The sequence below is a fragment of the Drosophila ficusphila genome, unplaced genomic scaffold (genome assembly GCF_018152265.1).
Source record: "Drosophila ficusphila isolate 14025-0441.05 unplaced genomic scaffold, ASM1815226v1 contig_106, whole genome shotgun sequence".
In the NCBI taxonomy this organism is placed as follows: domain Eukaryota; kingdom Metazoa; phylum Arthropoda; class Insecta; order Diptera; family Drosophilidae; genus Drosophila; species Drosophila ficusphila.
This window is the reverse complement of record NW_025063993.1, coordinates 9526498-9539728: the sequence shown is the minus strand read 5'-3', so window position 1 is coordinate 9539728 and position 13231 is coordinate 9526498. Positions and strand designations below refer to the sequence as shown.

The window sequence follows — 13231 nt, the reverse complement described above, 5'->3', positions numbered from 1 at the left end:
TTTCAGAATGTCATATTTACGCAATCGAAAGAATTTATGAAACATAAAACGTTTAAAAACACAATGAATGGCCATTTAAGTATTTATCATACTGAACAGGAAAAATGGAAAAATAATAACAACTGAGTTCCACTGACACATTTGTGCGAAATTAATGTCACCTTTTCCGTAAAAAACATTTATAACAATAATTGATGGGAACAATAATTTAGTACAATTTATTTAAAAATAAAACAGGCAATATTTAAGTTCATTTAGCGTACTCCACTTTTGAATGTTTAAAACTCAGCAGACCATTGTATCATGGAATTCCGAATCCGGGAACAAGCTCGATGGCCTAACAATCTTAATGGCTCATCTTCACTGCTGTAAATGAGTTAAAACCCAAGCCCAGAAAACCAAGACGTTGGCTGACAATTTTTATTGAAACTTGTTGAACTTTTGCCGGTAATTGTTTGCCTTTTGGGCTTTGTTTGTGCGTCGTCTGTGGGGTGACAAAGCCAACTTAAGTAGTTGGCCGCCAGCTTATCGCCAGTCCGGTGCGACTGTGAGTCGTTCGAAAGACATTATTCCTGCTTCGCCTTTGTCCGGCGATTACTGGCCTTCGGCGCCAGGTGGCCTAATCGCCGGCTAAGCTGTCCAGGTTGCAAAAGCTAAGAAAGCTGGGGAAGGCTAAGAAAGCCAAGAAAGCAAAGCTGATCGCAGAGGCGGTGTCTTGGCCAAAAGTCGGCTAATTAGCCGGCACTTTGTCCAGGGCCACTTAATTAGCGGCTCCTAGTGCAGAGCTCCGCGCACATACAAATTGTTGGCGGGGACAATTGCATTCCAGTTGCGCAGCAGAAATGGGCGCCAATTAAAGTTGGCGGCAGACTGGGAATTCGAGTTGGCGGCAGTGTCGTCATCCAAAAGTTTGGCGAGCATATTTAAACTTTTTGCGCCGGCGTTCGTTGTTGGATTTTATGTGTATGATTTTAATTCCATTAAAAATTGCGACCGGCATGCGAAATACACAAAGGGGTTGCGAAGAGAGTGGTGTCACGTTTAAAATATTTTTATTGCTAATACTTTTTTTTTTTTGTTATTTTTGCTTTCTGTGCTCGACGCTAATTAAATGTGTAAATTGTTGGAGTTTTTAATTAAATGCGACAAATGTCTACAAAAATTAAGCGAAGCAGGCAGGGACAACAAAAGGATTGGCCGGACCCCATTGTCCTGAGCGCTCCTCGTGGCTGCTGCTATGGTATTTTGCTTGTGCATTTTGGCTTGGCATTGGCTTATTTGGCTTACAGCAAAAGCTCGTCAACTTTTTCTAGTTCGCTGCAAAAGAGGCGGCAAATCAAATCAGCTAAATGCGAATGCAAAGCGAGGCAAGCGGAAATGGCAAACAATTTGGCAAACTTTTGCTGGATGAAGGCAGGCACAGTGGCAACGCGTGCATTTCGTACAATAAGGTAATGTAAATATAATAACAAGGAAGTCGTAAGTAGTTAGACAAGGCACATTAGAGACGCGTGAGCTGTAATCAATCTGGCAGGCGCAACACTTAACTATTCCTCCTTGTTCTCCGCGGCGGGAACCTCCCAGTAGTGCTCGTCCTGGTGGTGTTCGTCCTTCTTCAGGTTCCGGAAGTTTGTGTACTTCAGTACCGCACCTGATGGGTATTAAAATGAAGAAACAAAAAGGTTAATTTATATATTAAGGAAATCCCTTAAGCAGAATCTGTTTAGGCTGAAAAGAGTTCTTGTCTTTTTTGTTGGTTAGGCAACTATTAAAATTTTAAGCACTGATATTGTTTCCTTGAATAAAAGCACAAATACTTTTTTATACAGACCAGTCAAAATACCACCGCCGATGGCTATGAGAAGGGTGACAGCAATGCCAAACAATTGGTAGCCTGCCTGCGAAGTGGCGTTCCGGCCCAAACCCTGCGGAAAAAGGGTTCAGAGGGGATTAGCTTCCAGCGTGGCAACTTCTGGTCGCGGACACTCACGCCCATGATTTTGGTCTCGGTTCCGTTGGTGCCCACCATCGCTGGGAATATGTCCTGCAGCTCGGATTGGTAGTCGCCCACAGTGGCCATCGAGGCGTAAATGGCCGAGGCAATGGCCGAAATAAGGGCCGGCATTCCGTGCAGATTGTGCACGCCACAGGTGTCGTGGAGCCTCAGATTGGCTGTCATCCAGGGCTGAAAAAACAAAGGAATTATAATGGACAACCACGTTAAAGCCAAGGAAAATGTTAAAATACAAGGCACACAATTTAAATGCGGAAAACTAATTGTCTTATGGCCAAGCATATCCTATTTTAAAGCATTCTTTCAATGTAGTTTTTCGTTTTCAAGTGACCTTAAAAATATAAAACCATTTAAGTCAATATACCTCTTCAAGCTTTTAATAAATAACGGTGATAATAAATCGAATATTAAGTTTAAAATCTCTCAAGGTTGGCTATTATTAAATACGTATTTGATTTATGTGCAATAAATCCATTTAGGGCAACCTTAAGTGATAAAGCAATTAATTTTCCTTAAACGTTCAACAAGTCTGGCTCCAAGATGCAGTCACTAAATTTAAAATAATTAATGGCCAGTGCCCGAATTAAATTAAAAGCAAGTAAAATCCAGTTACTGCCTCACTGTGTCATTTGAAAAGTGCAAATTTATTTACTGCTCCAGCGAGCGGGAACCTCACGGATTTCGGTGTTGCGTGGTCGTAATGCAAATGAAAGTCCGCCGGAATCCGGCAGTACGGGAAACCGGAGAGCGGGGGGCGGGGTAGAGAGTCCGGCTGCGGCTGACCGGCGGGCAACAAACTTTACTCATTAGCGTCGCATTTTTCCTAGGCGCACTAATTAAAGCGAAGCCACCGTAAGCTAGTTCTAGTTCCTGGATTCGCGATTTGAATAGCGGGCTTATGCTTGTATGGCGGGATTTTATGGAGGACAGAGATTCCCATTCCCCAATTTATTTTTGGGCTTTTTTGTGCAGTTTCTGCTTGGCGAACTTACGGTTAAATAGCGATAGCCGAGCACCGAGACCGTGCCGGCGATAATGCCAATTAAGACAGCTCCGTGGGCGCCCAGCAGCAAGTTGCAAACGGTGCCAACGGCAACTCCGCCGGCGAGGGTCGAGTTCTGCACGTGCACCATGTCCAATTTATTCTCGTGGCTGACGAGTGCGGATACAACGAAGGTGGTCACTGCAAAATACCAAGGGAGTGGAGTTACACCAGTGGCCCAGAAAGGAACACGGCCAAAAAGTGCGGCGCAGAGGCTGCGGCTTGCATTTATGGTTGGCGGGCGAATTGAATGCAGGTGGAGGACTTCGAATGCGCCTGGCTTAATTACATGATTTTAATGCATTTTTGAATGAGTCTCTGGTTAGTTCATTAGGATGCGGAAAAGCGAGTTTGCGTTGAAAATGTCGGATGGAAAAAAGGTGAATTGAGGTATGAGGAAAATGAATTTGAATCTATTTTAGAATAGTATACTAAAGTATCACGCAATCCTCAATTATCTATTTATTTCTTAGTTGTTCTATATTATTCAACACTTCTTTCTAGAGGTAAGCAGTTTTTCCAATAGTCAATCAATCGCAAATTTCATGTCAATCAGAAACATCACGTACACGACTTGTTGTACAGCAAAGTCTTCGTTTCCGTTGTTATGTACCCACTGCTCCGAGTTTCTCCAGCAAGGCAAACTATGTTGCAGGATAAAATCCTCTGCATGAATAAACTTTCCCCTCAAGTTGTGCTAAGACCAACAAGCTGCTATCGCTAATCACTCGAGCAGCAGGAATGACACACCCAGCGACAACGACTGAACCACACTTTTGCAATAAACACAAAACTAATAAAAATGTAAACAAGATCCCCGTTGGATTTCCAGGATTTTCCGGCTGTCCCCCCGGCGCTTTGTCGCCTTTCCGCTTTTCTGCTGGCCACAACAGCCAAACAACAAAACAACAAGGACGCTTCAGTTTATGACCGGCTGCCAGCATAAATCTCGGCTGAATAACACTAAATACTTAAAAATCTCCATTTTATGGCGGAGCATATGTTGCAGCCATAATAATTTGCATAAATTAGTTGGGGCCAAGCGGCGGTTGGCCACTGCAAATAAGTAAGGCAAATCTCAACCGGCGGCCAAAACAAGGACATTTCAGAGGGCAGCAGCAGCGGCAACCGCAACAATTTCAAAACAGCTTTTGACATTGTCCGGGCGACGCAAAACAACGAGAACAGCAAATTCTGGCTTAAAAATCAATTAAACAGCTTTTTTACAGCCGCTCCTCGTCCTCTTGCTCGAGGACTAAACCTAAACCAAAGCGAAGCCAAGCCAGAGGCATCCGAGATTCAGGACATCAGCTGCTGCTGTTGTTTTTGCCTTCTCTTGCTCGAACATTAAACAATTTAAATTAACGCCAATGGTGTCACTTGCGACTGTAAAATGTGTTTTGTGCTTAGCGTTGTTGGCCAATGCGGGCAGCCCCCTCCCCCTTTCCCCGCCCTTCGGAAAACCCAGCTCACTGACCAGACTGGAGTTCCAACCAGGCCCAAACCCAAAGCACACAGAAGAAAAAAAAATTCATTTTGCTCTTGATTTTCATATGAAAATGTGTATTATCTGCTTTGTTAAAAGTACCAAATAGCCATATATTTTTCAAGTTTAATAACTGATATTATGGCTTGTAAAATGCTTGGTTTTGGATAATGTTCTGTTATTTAATAATGCGTTTAGTTTAAAACAAAACTACTTTAACATGTTAAAACAATACATGTCCAGGAAAAATACCTATCAATTATGTGTACCTAGTTATTTATTATAAAACCATAAATCAATAAGTTTGTATATATTCTTTGGGTTTAAATAAATAACCTAGTAATATCCCTGCCATCCACCTTATTAAAGTATTTTGTTATTTAATTATTAATTAAAACTGTTCAGTGTATTCCCAGGAGAAGGTCCAGACGTCGCTCCGGCTCATTTTGTGCCTGGTGTGAAAACAACAACTGGGGCGTATTTTTGCTGTTGGCGCCGCATTCGGACACCAAATGGCGTCGTCTGATCCGAGGCCCTCCTGCTCCTGCTCCTGCTTCTGCTCCTGCTCCTGCCACTGTGTTACCTCCCGAAAACCAATCCTGCTGGCCAGGCCATGCATGTCCGCCCGCATGGCCGACATGGGACCGTGGCCACACCCACCAGACCGCCTCTAATTTCAGCATTGAACTGAACCCCAGCTTTAGTTTAATTAAGGCAACAACTAGTGAGCCAAGCAACCGGCCACTGAATGGACAAGGACACGTTGGCAGGATGCAGGGGAGGGGGAGGGGGAGAGGGTGGGGGGTTTAGGCCACTGCAACGGACGGAGCCGCACGTTGACTCAACTAATCGCACATCCTTCCGCATAAAATGCCCGCCCAGACTGCCACCTTCCCCTCCTGCAGGATACTCTATGATGTCTATTTATGGGCTGGGTCACCCCACTCAGATGCCCAGATTGGAATTCATTGATTAAGTTTCCTCCGCTCGCATATGAATTGCAACTAAATTTGAATATGCACTTTATTGAGACGAGAATTTTTAACTCAAATTAAGATGTACTCTAGAAAAGCACTTCAGGCAAAGAATATTTTAGGCAATAGAGCAAAATGAAATACTGAAGAGTGGTTTTCTTGGAAATATAGAACATGATTCACTCATTTTTTTTTGGTTTTCCCATTCCAATCAAAATGCGAAAAATCATATTGAAGTTTTCTAGTTGCAAAAATTTTACGTTTGGGTTATGCTTAATAATTACTGGTAATAAATTCCAGTTTTATGTTGAAAATTAAATAGAGAAGTATGTCAAAAATCAAGCAATGAGATATTTTAAACAACTGAAGACTTGAACTTTTATTTTTATAAGCTTCTTTATATTTTGAATCATTTCTAGAGTATTTCTTTTTCGGTTGTACTGCATTCTCTGCCCATCTCCTGGCAACTCATGTGCCCTGTTAGGTGTTACCTCCGCCGCTGTAACGTGAGGGCTTTAATACCATGGCCAGGAGAAGCGGAGCCCAGGCCAGGCGAGACTTTGGCCACAGTTAGCCAAGTGTCGCCCCTTCCAACTTGGCTTATCTCGGCTGCTGGCCGTACTATTATTAAAGCCCTTGTTGTTGCTGGCGACGCTGCTGCCGGGCGTCCTTTGTATACATTTAATTTGTGTTTTGTTATTTACATTAACCGAGCGAGTCAACCAGGCCAAAGCCCGACCCCGGGCTGCTGCTTTTAGCACATTTTCTATGAGGGCCCGGACTGGACAGACTGGACCTGGATGGGATTTGCCACTGACTACTGACCCATCCACCGGAAGGAGAACTAAGGACTAAGCAAATGCCGGACAGGCTGGCCGCTTGCCATTCGGTTCGTTTTTATGTGCGCTACGTGCTCAAAATAAATTTTCAAATGTGTTAACGAAACTATTTGACATTTAATTAGTTTGTGAGTCGCATGCACAAGGACCTAAAGGGCGATGGGTTGAGCCGGTAGCTTTGAGCCCGTGAGCCTGTGAGCCTGCGAGCCTTTTCAATTTCATCGGGATCCGTGCTAATAGGCCCGCCAACATTATAATTAACAAGGCCCGAGGAGCCGTTGGAGCTGGAACGAACCAGCCGAGCGTGAAGATATGTGCGAGTGGGCCAAGATGGCCGGAAGATATGTCGACCGATGGTGGATGGTCGATGGACGGCGAGCGACGGAATGTCCTCCAGCCGTCCTCCACTCGAGCCGGCTAATTGCCGGGGAACGTGACTCACCTGTTGCCGCGGCTAATGACAGAAACGTGTTCAAAATGGCCCGCTCGCCGCCGGCTCCCTCGGCCAGCACCGAGTTGAAGCTGGGCCAGTACACCCACAGGAAGGTGGTGCCGATCATCGCGAATATGTCCGAGGTGTAGCTGGCGCCCTCCAGCTTTCCCGCCTCGTTCTGGTCGCCGGCGGGCCTCAGCATCAGAGCCACCGCCAATCCAAAGTACGCCCCGAAGGCGTGGACGGTGATGGAGCCGCCACAGTCGCAGATCTGTCAGAGAAAATAAATAAATATATAAATTCAATAACTACAACAATTTAAAAAGGAAATTTTATATAGTAGAAAAAACTGCAGTGCAAATTAAATTCACATTTTAAATTCCTTATTTTAAAAACAGAAGCATCTGCAACCTAAGCGAGAAAGATTTTCTTAATTAACCTATGGTAATGTATCTTTTTACAATTACCTACTATTTAAATTAACTTAATATTTGCTAGTAAAATGTTAGATTGCTCTTGAAAATCACTCTTCCAATTTATAACGAGTTTGCGAAAATAAAATATACAAAATTAAAACCAAATTTCATTTTGAAATTATGCATTCATAAATGTCAATCCCTAGCGAAATATTATGCACGTTTATTTTAAACTTTATTCCATTGCTTTGATAAAGCTTATGGAAATCATTTGTTTTTTGTACGATATAGCTAACAGCATAAAATTATTGCCAAAAGTTAACATGCATTTTAATTCGTTTTACATATGGCATGACTATGACCCAATTGTCGCAATAACTTCTAACCTATTTCCATAAAACGGTTTTGGGCAAAAACAAAAAATTATTATAATATTTCCTAATGGGATTTCCCCAAAAATAAATCGTTGCATGCTTCACTTAAACTAGTACATGGTTCTATTCGATATAAGTATTAAATTAAATTCTCTAATTTAAGTATTTAAGCTCACACTGAAAACATGAAGGGCCAGGTACTCGTTGGCCGCAAAGAGAGCCACTTCGAAGATGGACATGCAGAGGAGTTGGATGGGCGTGGTTCTGCCGAGCAGGGCTCCCATGCTAATCAGGGGCACGGCGGCGGCAATATCTGCATCAATGATGTTCTCCAGGGAGAGGCTGTGGCAAAAAGAAAGAGGACGAAGATGAGATGGAAGTGCGACAGGTGACACGCCCTCCGTCGCATAAAAATGGAGGCATTTGAACCAAAGAAATGGCCGCCAAATGAAATGGAATACATTTTAAGGCGTTTCCAGGCAGTTTACATTTATACACAGAAACTTATTTCTTTTTCTCTTTTGTAAGTCTTTAAAAATGTATTTTCAAATCAAATTTTTAAGCCGCTTAGTCCCTCTGAGAATTTAAAATAAACAAATAAATGTAAACACTATATCCCTATCAAGTTTTGTTTTTCTTTCAGTATATTTCTCTGTCAGCTCCTTTTACAGCAGCTCGTCCTTTGTTTGCCATTTGACTTGGGTTTGTTGCCCATTTCACTTAGCATAAGTAGAGGAATCCACCTGAAGCTCTGCCTCCTCGAGTTGACTTCTTCATTTAAAGTAATTGCTTGAATTCATTTCCAGCCCCGGGATATTTTTCTTCATTTCGCATCGCAAACTTATTTGTTTTTTGTTGACTGTCAGTTTCGCTCAGGATTTGAAGTCAAGCAATTAATAAATTGGAGTCAAGTCAGAAGCTCACCTGATCTTGCCGCCCTCCATGTGCAGGAATCCCTTCATGAGGACGGACCACTGTACCACAAGGGCAGCCATAAACAAGGTGAATCCGGTGGCACTGTAGCCGTATTTCCGCAGGAAGGTCATCAGGAAGCCGAAACCAATAAAGATCATAACCTGGATGTCCTGGAACTCTGTGGGGAATCAAGAAGGTTAGTCCTGGAAAAGGAGGGGAGGAGGAGGAGGAGTGGGTCTTGGCCAGTTGGGATGGCAATTAATAGACCCAAGTCGTTTCAATTAACCGCCCAATTGTCTGCTGCCAAAAGTCAATTGCATTGAGATTGATGTCACCAGGGCACCAAGACGCAGTGGCTGCTGCCCCACTGTTGCCACCCGACCACCAACCACCCACCACCCACCACCCACTCCACCCAGCATTACACCACCACCCCCTCACGAACAACCCCTTGTGTGCGTATGTGTGCCCGCGCGGGTGCAATTAGTGTGAAATACGGTTTAATTTATTTATTATGAATTGCAACAAGTTGTTTACAGACGCATTTGCATAAATTGAAATTAATGACTTTAATTATTCATTTGTGCGCGTGTGTGTGTCTGTGTGTGTGTGTGTCCCATTGTTCGGTTCAGTACGTTTCGGTTCGGTTCGGCACAATGTCCCCTGTACAATGTGCTAGTATTCCAGTGGCAGAAGTAATTAATGGAATTGGTGCCACGGGACCCAAAGACTGCGGAGACTGTGCGAAAAAGAACTTCATTTATTTATGACCCGCCAACACTTGGCAAACAATGCGGGTCCTGCTCTCGTCCTGACTCCTTCTCGAACCCCCAAAAAAATAGCAGGAATAGAGTCTCTATCTACATGTTGGTTAGCATGGGTAATAGCTTTATGTGGGCTTTGATTTAGAGCTCCAACTTGGTGTCCTTTTAATTGTTTTTGACCATTTTGCATTGAATTCTACTCTACGGCAATTTTACTGTTTTAATTACTTGGCTGTCAATGGAATATATAATTTCGAGCAGCTCAAACACTTGTTGTACAATTGGTATACTGTTTTTTAATTGATTAACTCATTTCTCGTTATTTTTATTTTTGCCTCGCTCATCATATCTACTCACTTTTAATTTATAAACATTGCGACGGCTCAAGATCAGAAGTATTTTCTGTATTCTATTAATAAACTCTTTATTAATCATCCATTTTAAACTTTTTCTCCGTCACAACAGCATAAAAATAGGAACACATTGTGCAGATAGTCAATGATAAAGTTTAGCTGTTGCCAAGCCTCCGCATATTTAGTGCCCTCCATTAGACTTAGGTGGCTAATTGCCCACAAGAAATACTGCCTTAAAAACTCAACAAATAGAAAATTATCTATTGCAAACTTTCGCACATTTGCGGTTAATTTTAAAGAGCAAATCTAAAATTAAGCCCAGTGACATTTATACAAGTATACACAAAGTCTCCATTTAGTTTGAGTATTTTAAGATGTGCACTTGCCACAATCGTTTGTACACAGTGACTTTTATTACACAAATACTTCAAAGCAAACAAGTGCTGAAATAATATAGAAATAATGTGGACACTTCAATTACAAAACATGATATTTTTGCACGTTTTCTATTATTTCAGAGGGGTAAATCTAAACACATGACAAGTTTCCGCACACAAGAGGTGCAATTTTTGGGGATGCTATGTAAATTCCCCAATATATACAATAAAATTTCTTTATTTTTTGTATCAGTCTGAAATGTTTGTACTGCTTGTATGCATTCTAATCTTTTGGGGCTTTTGTTAGATAAAACGAGCTAATTAACAAACAGAAAAATATTGCAAAAATAGTAACAATAAAATGATAGCTCGACTAAACTCGTAAATAAATAATAATTCGATTAGCTGCTGGCGGGTATATTTAAATACAGAAACCTATTAGCCATCGCAAGCTAATTAAACAAAAAGAGAATACTTGAAATGTATGTCCTACAGAAAACAGTTTAGTCAGCAAATCTTTTCGCACTTCTGTGGGTTTTTTAAGAGGGGCAAATCTGAAGGTTTTCAAAAGTTGGGCGTTTTTGAAGCATATTGCTATGCTATAAACAATTTGTGATATTACTAACTTTTATATGGCGATGCGGAGATAATTTTAGTTGAATTTTTTATGAGCCAAAAAACTACAAAAGAGTGAGATACCAGCAGAATTTGCGGGGAACATTGAGATTAAAGCAATTGCAAAATTGATGTGTTTAAGCCAGAGTTATAAAGAGTAATTACAATCCCAATAAATGTTTAATGAATAGTAAACATTTTGCTTGGAAAAGTTTCTTCCGAGGGAATAAAAAAGAACTGGCTTCGGTAAAAAGTGTAACATTTTTTCCATAAACGCTCGAAGGATGGGTAAAAGCCCAGCTACTCACGCGGATATTTCGAAACGTGTTCCATTGCTGATCCAACGTCTTCGGCGTCGATTGCCCGGGGCAGCGCGGTCTTTTCGTAACGCACGAATAGCCAGAATAGAACCAGGAAGATTATTTGCACAATCATCAGGACGACGTAGCCCGACACTTTGGCAGTCGGCGAATGCATGGCGGCAGGAGGTGGCGAAACCGGGCAAAAAACACACGAAAAAACTAGACGGAACGGCTCCTGATTGGAGCTCGTGTAAAAACCGGAGACGGAGTTGAAGTTGGCGTCGAAGTCGAAGTCGGAGCAGGAGTGGGAGTTTCTGCTTTTAGATCCCAGCCGCAGACGATGCAGCACGTGTACGGGGAATTTAGTCCGGGCAGGAAGTCTTTCTCCCCCGGGGATGTGCAAATATTTATGTGCTTTTCGGCTCTATCTCCCAGACATGGGGGGGCACGGTGCTTTATATATATCCACGTTCACATTCACGATCTGCTGCGGCTGAGCACTGGGCGCGTACTGATGCCCGGAGCGATGAGCGCGGCGTGTAAGTAGCTGCGACTGGGGTCTGCGGTCAACGGGGCGTATGTGCGATATCCACAGCGATTTACTCGCATGATATAACTATTTGATTTAATTTGCAGTCGCTTCTGCTCCGGCTCCGGCTCTTGCTGTTGCTGAATTATTCACAGAGCCCCTCTGGAGACCGAGTCGTTGTGGTTCCATTATATTTAAATTGTTTTTGTTTTAGTTGCATTGCAATTTCAATTCCGATTCCAAATCGTTTTACAAGGCAGCCCAGACCTCTTTTGCGGTCTCTCCACCCAAAAGTCTGGCTTCGGTTGGGTTCGGTTTAGTTTGGTTTGGTTTGTTTGTTTCGTTGGTCAATTGATTGGTAATTCGTTACAAATTTATCCTCAGCCTGCATTTTAGATGTGCAGACGGACGATTTGCATAAACGCCATTGAATTGCTCGAGAGGTGAAAGTGGCTTAAACTTTAACGAATTCTCCCATTCAGAGTGTCGTTATTGACTCTGGGCCAATCGGTTAAGCCACTCAGGGGGGTTTTCTTGTTGACTGATAAGCCGCAATCTCGGTGCTGGTCAAGTGGCAATTGCCTTGAGTGTGAATGTACTCAAACAAAGGCGATTCGGGCAGGGAATGGCCTATATACCAATTAATCGAGCGTACCCAGTAGTTGCCTCATAGTAATTAACATGCTGACAGCCGAAATGAACGATCATAAAATAAAATACAGCTTAAGTGGAGCAGCTGACTCGATCGCAGATCACCGCTCATTGATGAGCCCCTTCAATCCATTTGTTTTCTTTTTTTTTTTGGTTTGTTCAAGCAATTTCAGCTGATTAACAGCCTTTTTTAGTGGTTTAGTGCGAACTTAATGGGCATAAAAAACACGACAAGTCGCACACAAGTGCCAAAAGCTTCCAGTTGCAAATGTTTGATATGGTTTCAGATCAGATGCTTAAATTACACTCTTTGGGCGTAACTTAATGCAAAACTACTTTTTTTATGCAACAAAACTACTTTTTTCCTTACAATAAGAATTTTTTATAAGAACGGTTTCTATGAGCCTTACTTTATTCAGTTAGAATTATTACCGATGAAAATTTAAGCCCGCAAAAATAATATCAGCTGCCCGAGTTGCAGAGAGTACCAAACTCGAAAACTAAAATATTACCGAGCTCAAGTTAAAAGTCTGGAGAGTGTTCGACTAATTGCTTAAGCAAATATCCATATCAAATTAAACAGAACTCATAAAAGTGGTTAGTGGGGGGCCAAAACTCACAGAGGCCACTGGGGCGTATGATTGATATTTATTTTTTCAACAAACACAAGCGCACCTGTGTGAAAATTGAAATTCTCATGGCGCTGGCAACAATAAAAAGGTAAGGCGAAGCAGGCCCCACATAAGAAAATGTGTGAAGTTTGCGCAAAAACCGCAAATGTTGCCAGGCACGCGCTCGGATCTTGAAAATCCACACACACACATGCACTCACACAATGAAAGAAAGCAGGGAAAGCAGAGAACCGAAAGAAAGGAAAAGCTTCCCGGGGTCGAATGGGATGGCTGTACATCAGAGCGATTTCGAGCTGCCTACTTGGATGGGAAATTTGCATCCGCAATCACTTTAAATGTTTCCGTTTGAATACGCAAATAAATCGAAAAGGATTTCCAATGAATGCTTATGAGTGTGTCCTGGCAAACCCTTGTTAATGTTGTTGTTTACAACGAGCGTACATGTCTAAATCCCAGAAAAGCGGAGCTGTACAGGGAGCACCAAAGGCAGAAAAAAAAACCGATAACACTGCGAA

At 42.4% G+C, this 13231-nt stretch overlaps 1 protein-coding gene across 2 annotated transcripts; it reads right to left on the bottom strand.

Moving 5' to 3' along the window:
• Positions 1-270: 270 nt before the first annotated feature.
• Positions 271-11404, bottom strand: LOC108096453 (ammonium transporter Rh type A). Of its 2 annotated transcripts, none has more exons than XM_043208888.1 (9): positions 10911-11404; positions 8503-8671; positions 7755-7920; positions 6798-7059; positions 3007-3197; positions 1991-2185; positions 1832-1925; positions 1549-1651; positions 271-928 (listed from the first exon to the last, which is right to left on the bottom strand). In XM_043208888.1, exons 1-9 carry the CDS (start codon positions 11077-11079, stop codon positions 775-777), a joined length of 1503 nt encoding a protein of 500 aa, XP_043064823.1. In that variant the 5' UTR covers positions 11080-11404; the 3' UTR covers positions 271-774. The 2 variants fall into 2 exon arrangements, with proteins under 2 accessions (XP_043064823.1, XP_017053546.1); XM_017198057.2 differs by lacking the exon at positions 271-928 and adding an exon at positions 1036-1317.
• Positions 11405-13231: the final 1827 nt, after the last annotated feature.

Bases quoted from the DNA above. Each gene is read 5' to 3' on its own strand.
- LOC108096453 (XM_043208888.1), bottom strand. From the start codon at position 11,079: ATGCATTCGCCGACTGCCAAAGTGTCGGGCTACGTCGTCCTGATGATT. The intron at 1,652-1,831 runs GTCTGTATAAAA...AATACCCATCAG, and splicing joins CGGCGGTGGTATTTTGACTG to GTGCGGTACTGAAGTACACA. The intron at 929-1,548 runs GTTAAGTGTTGC...CGGCGCAAAAAG, and splicing joins GCGGAGAACAAGGAGGAATA to TTTAAATATGCTCGCCAAAC.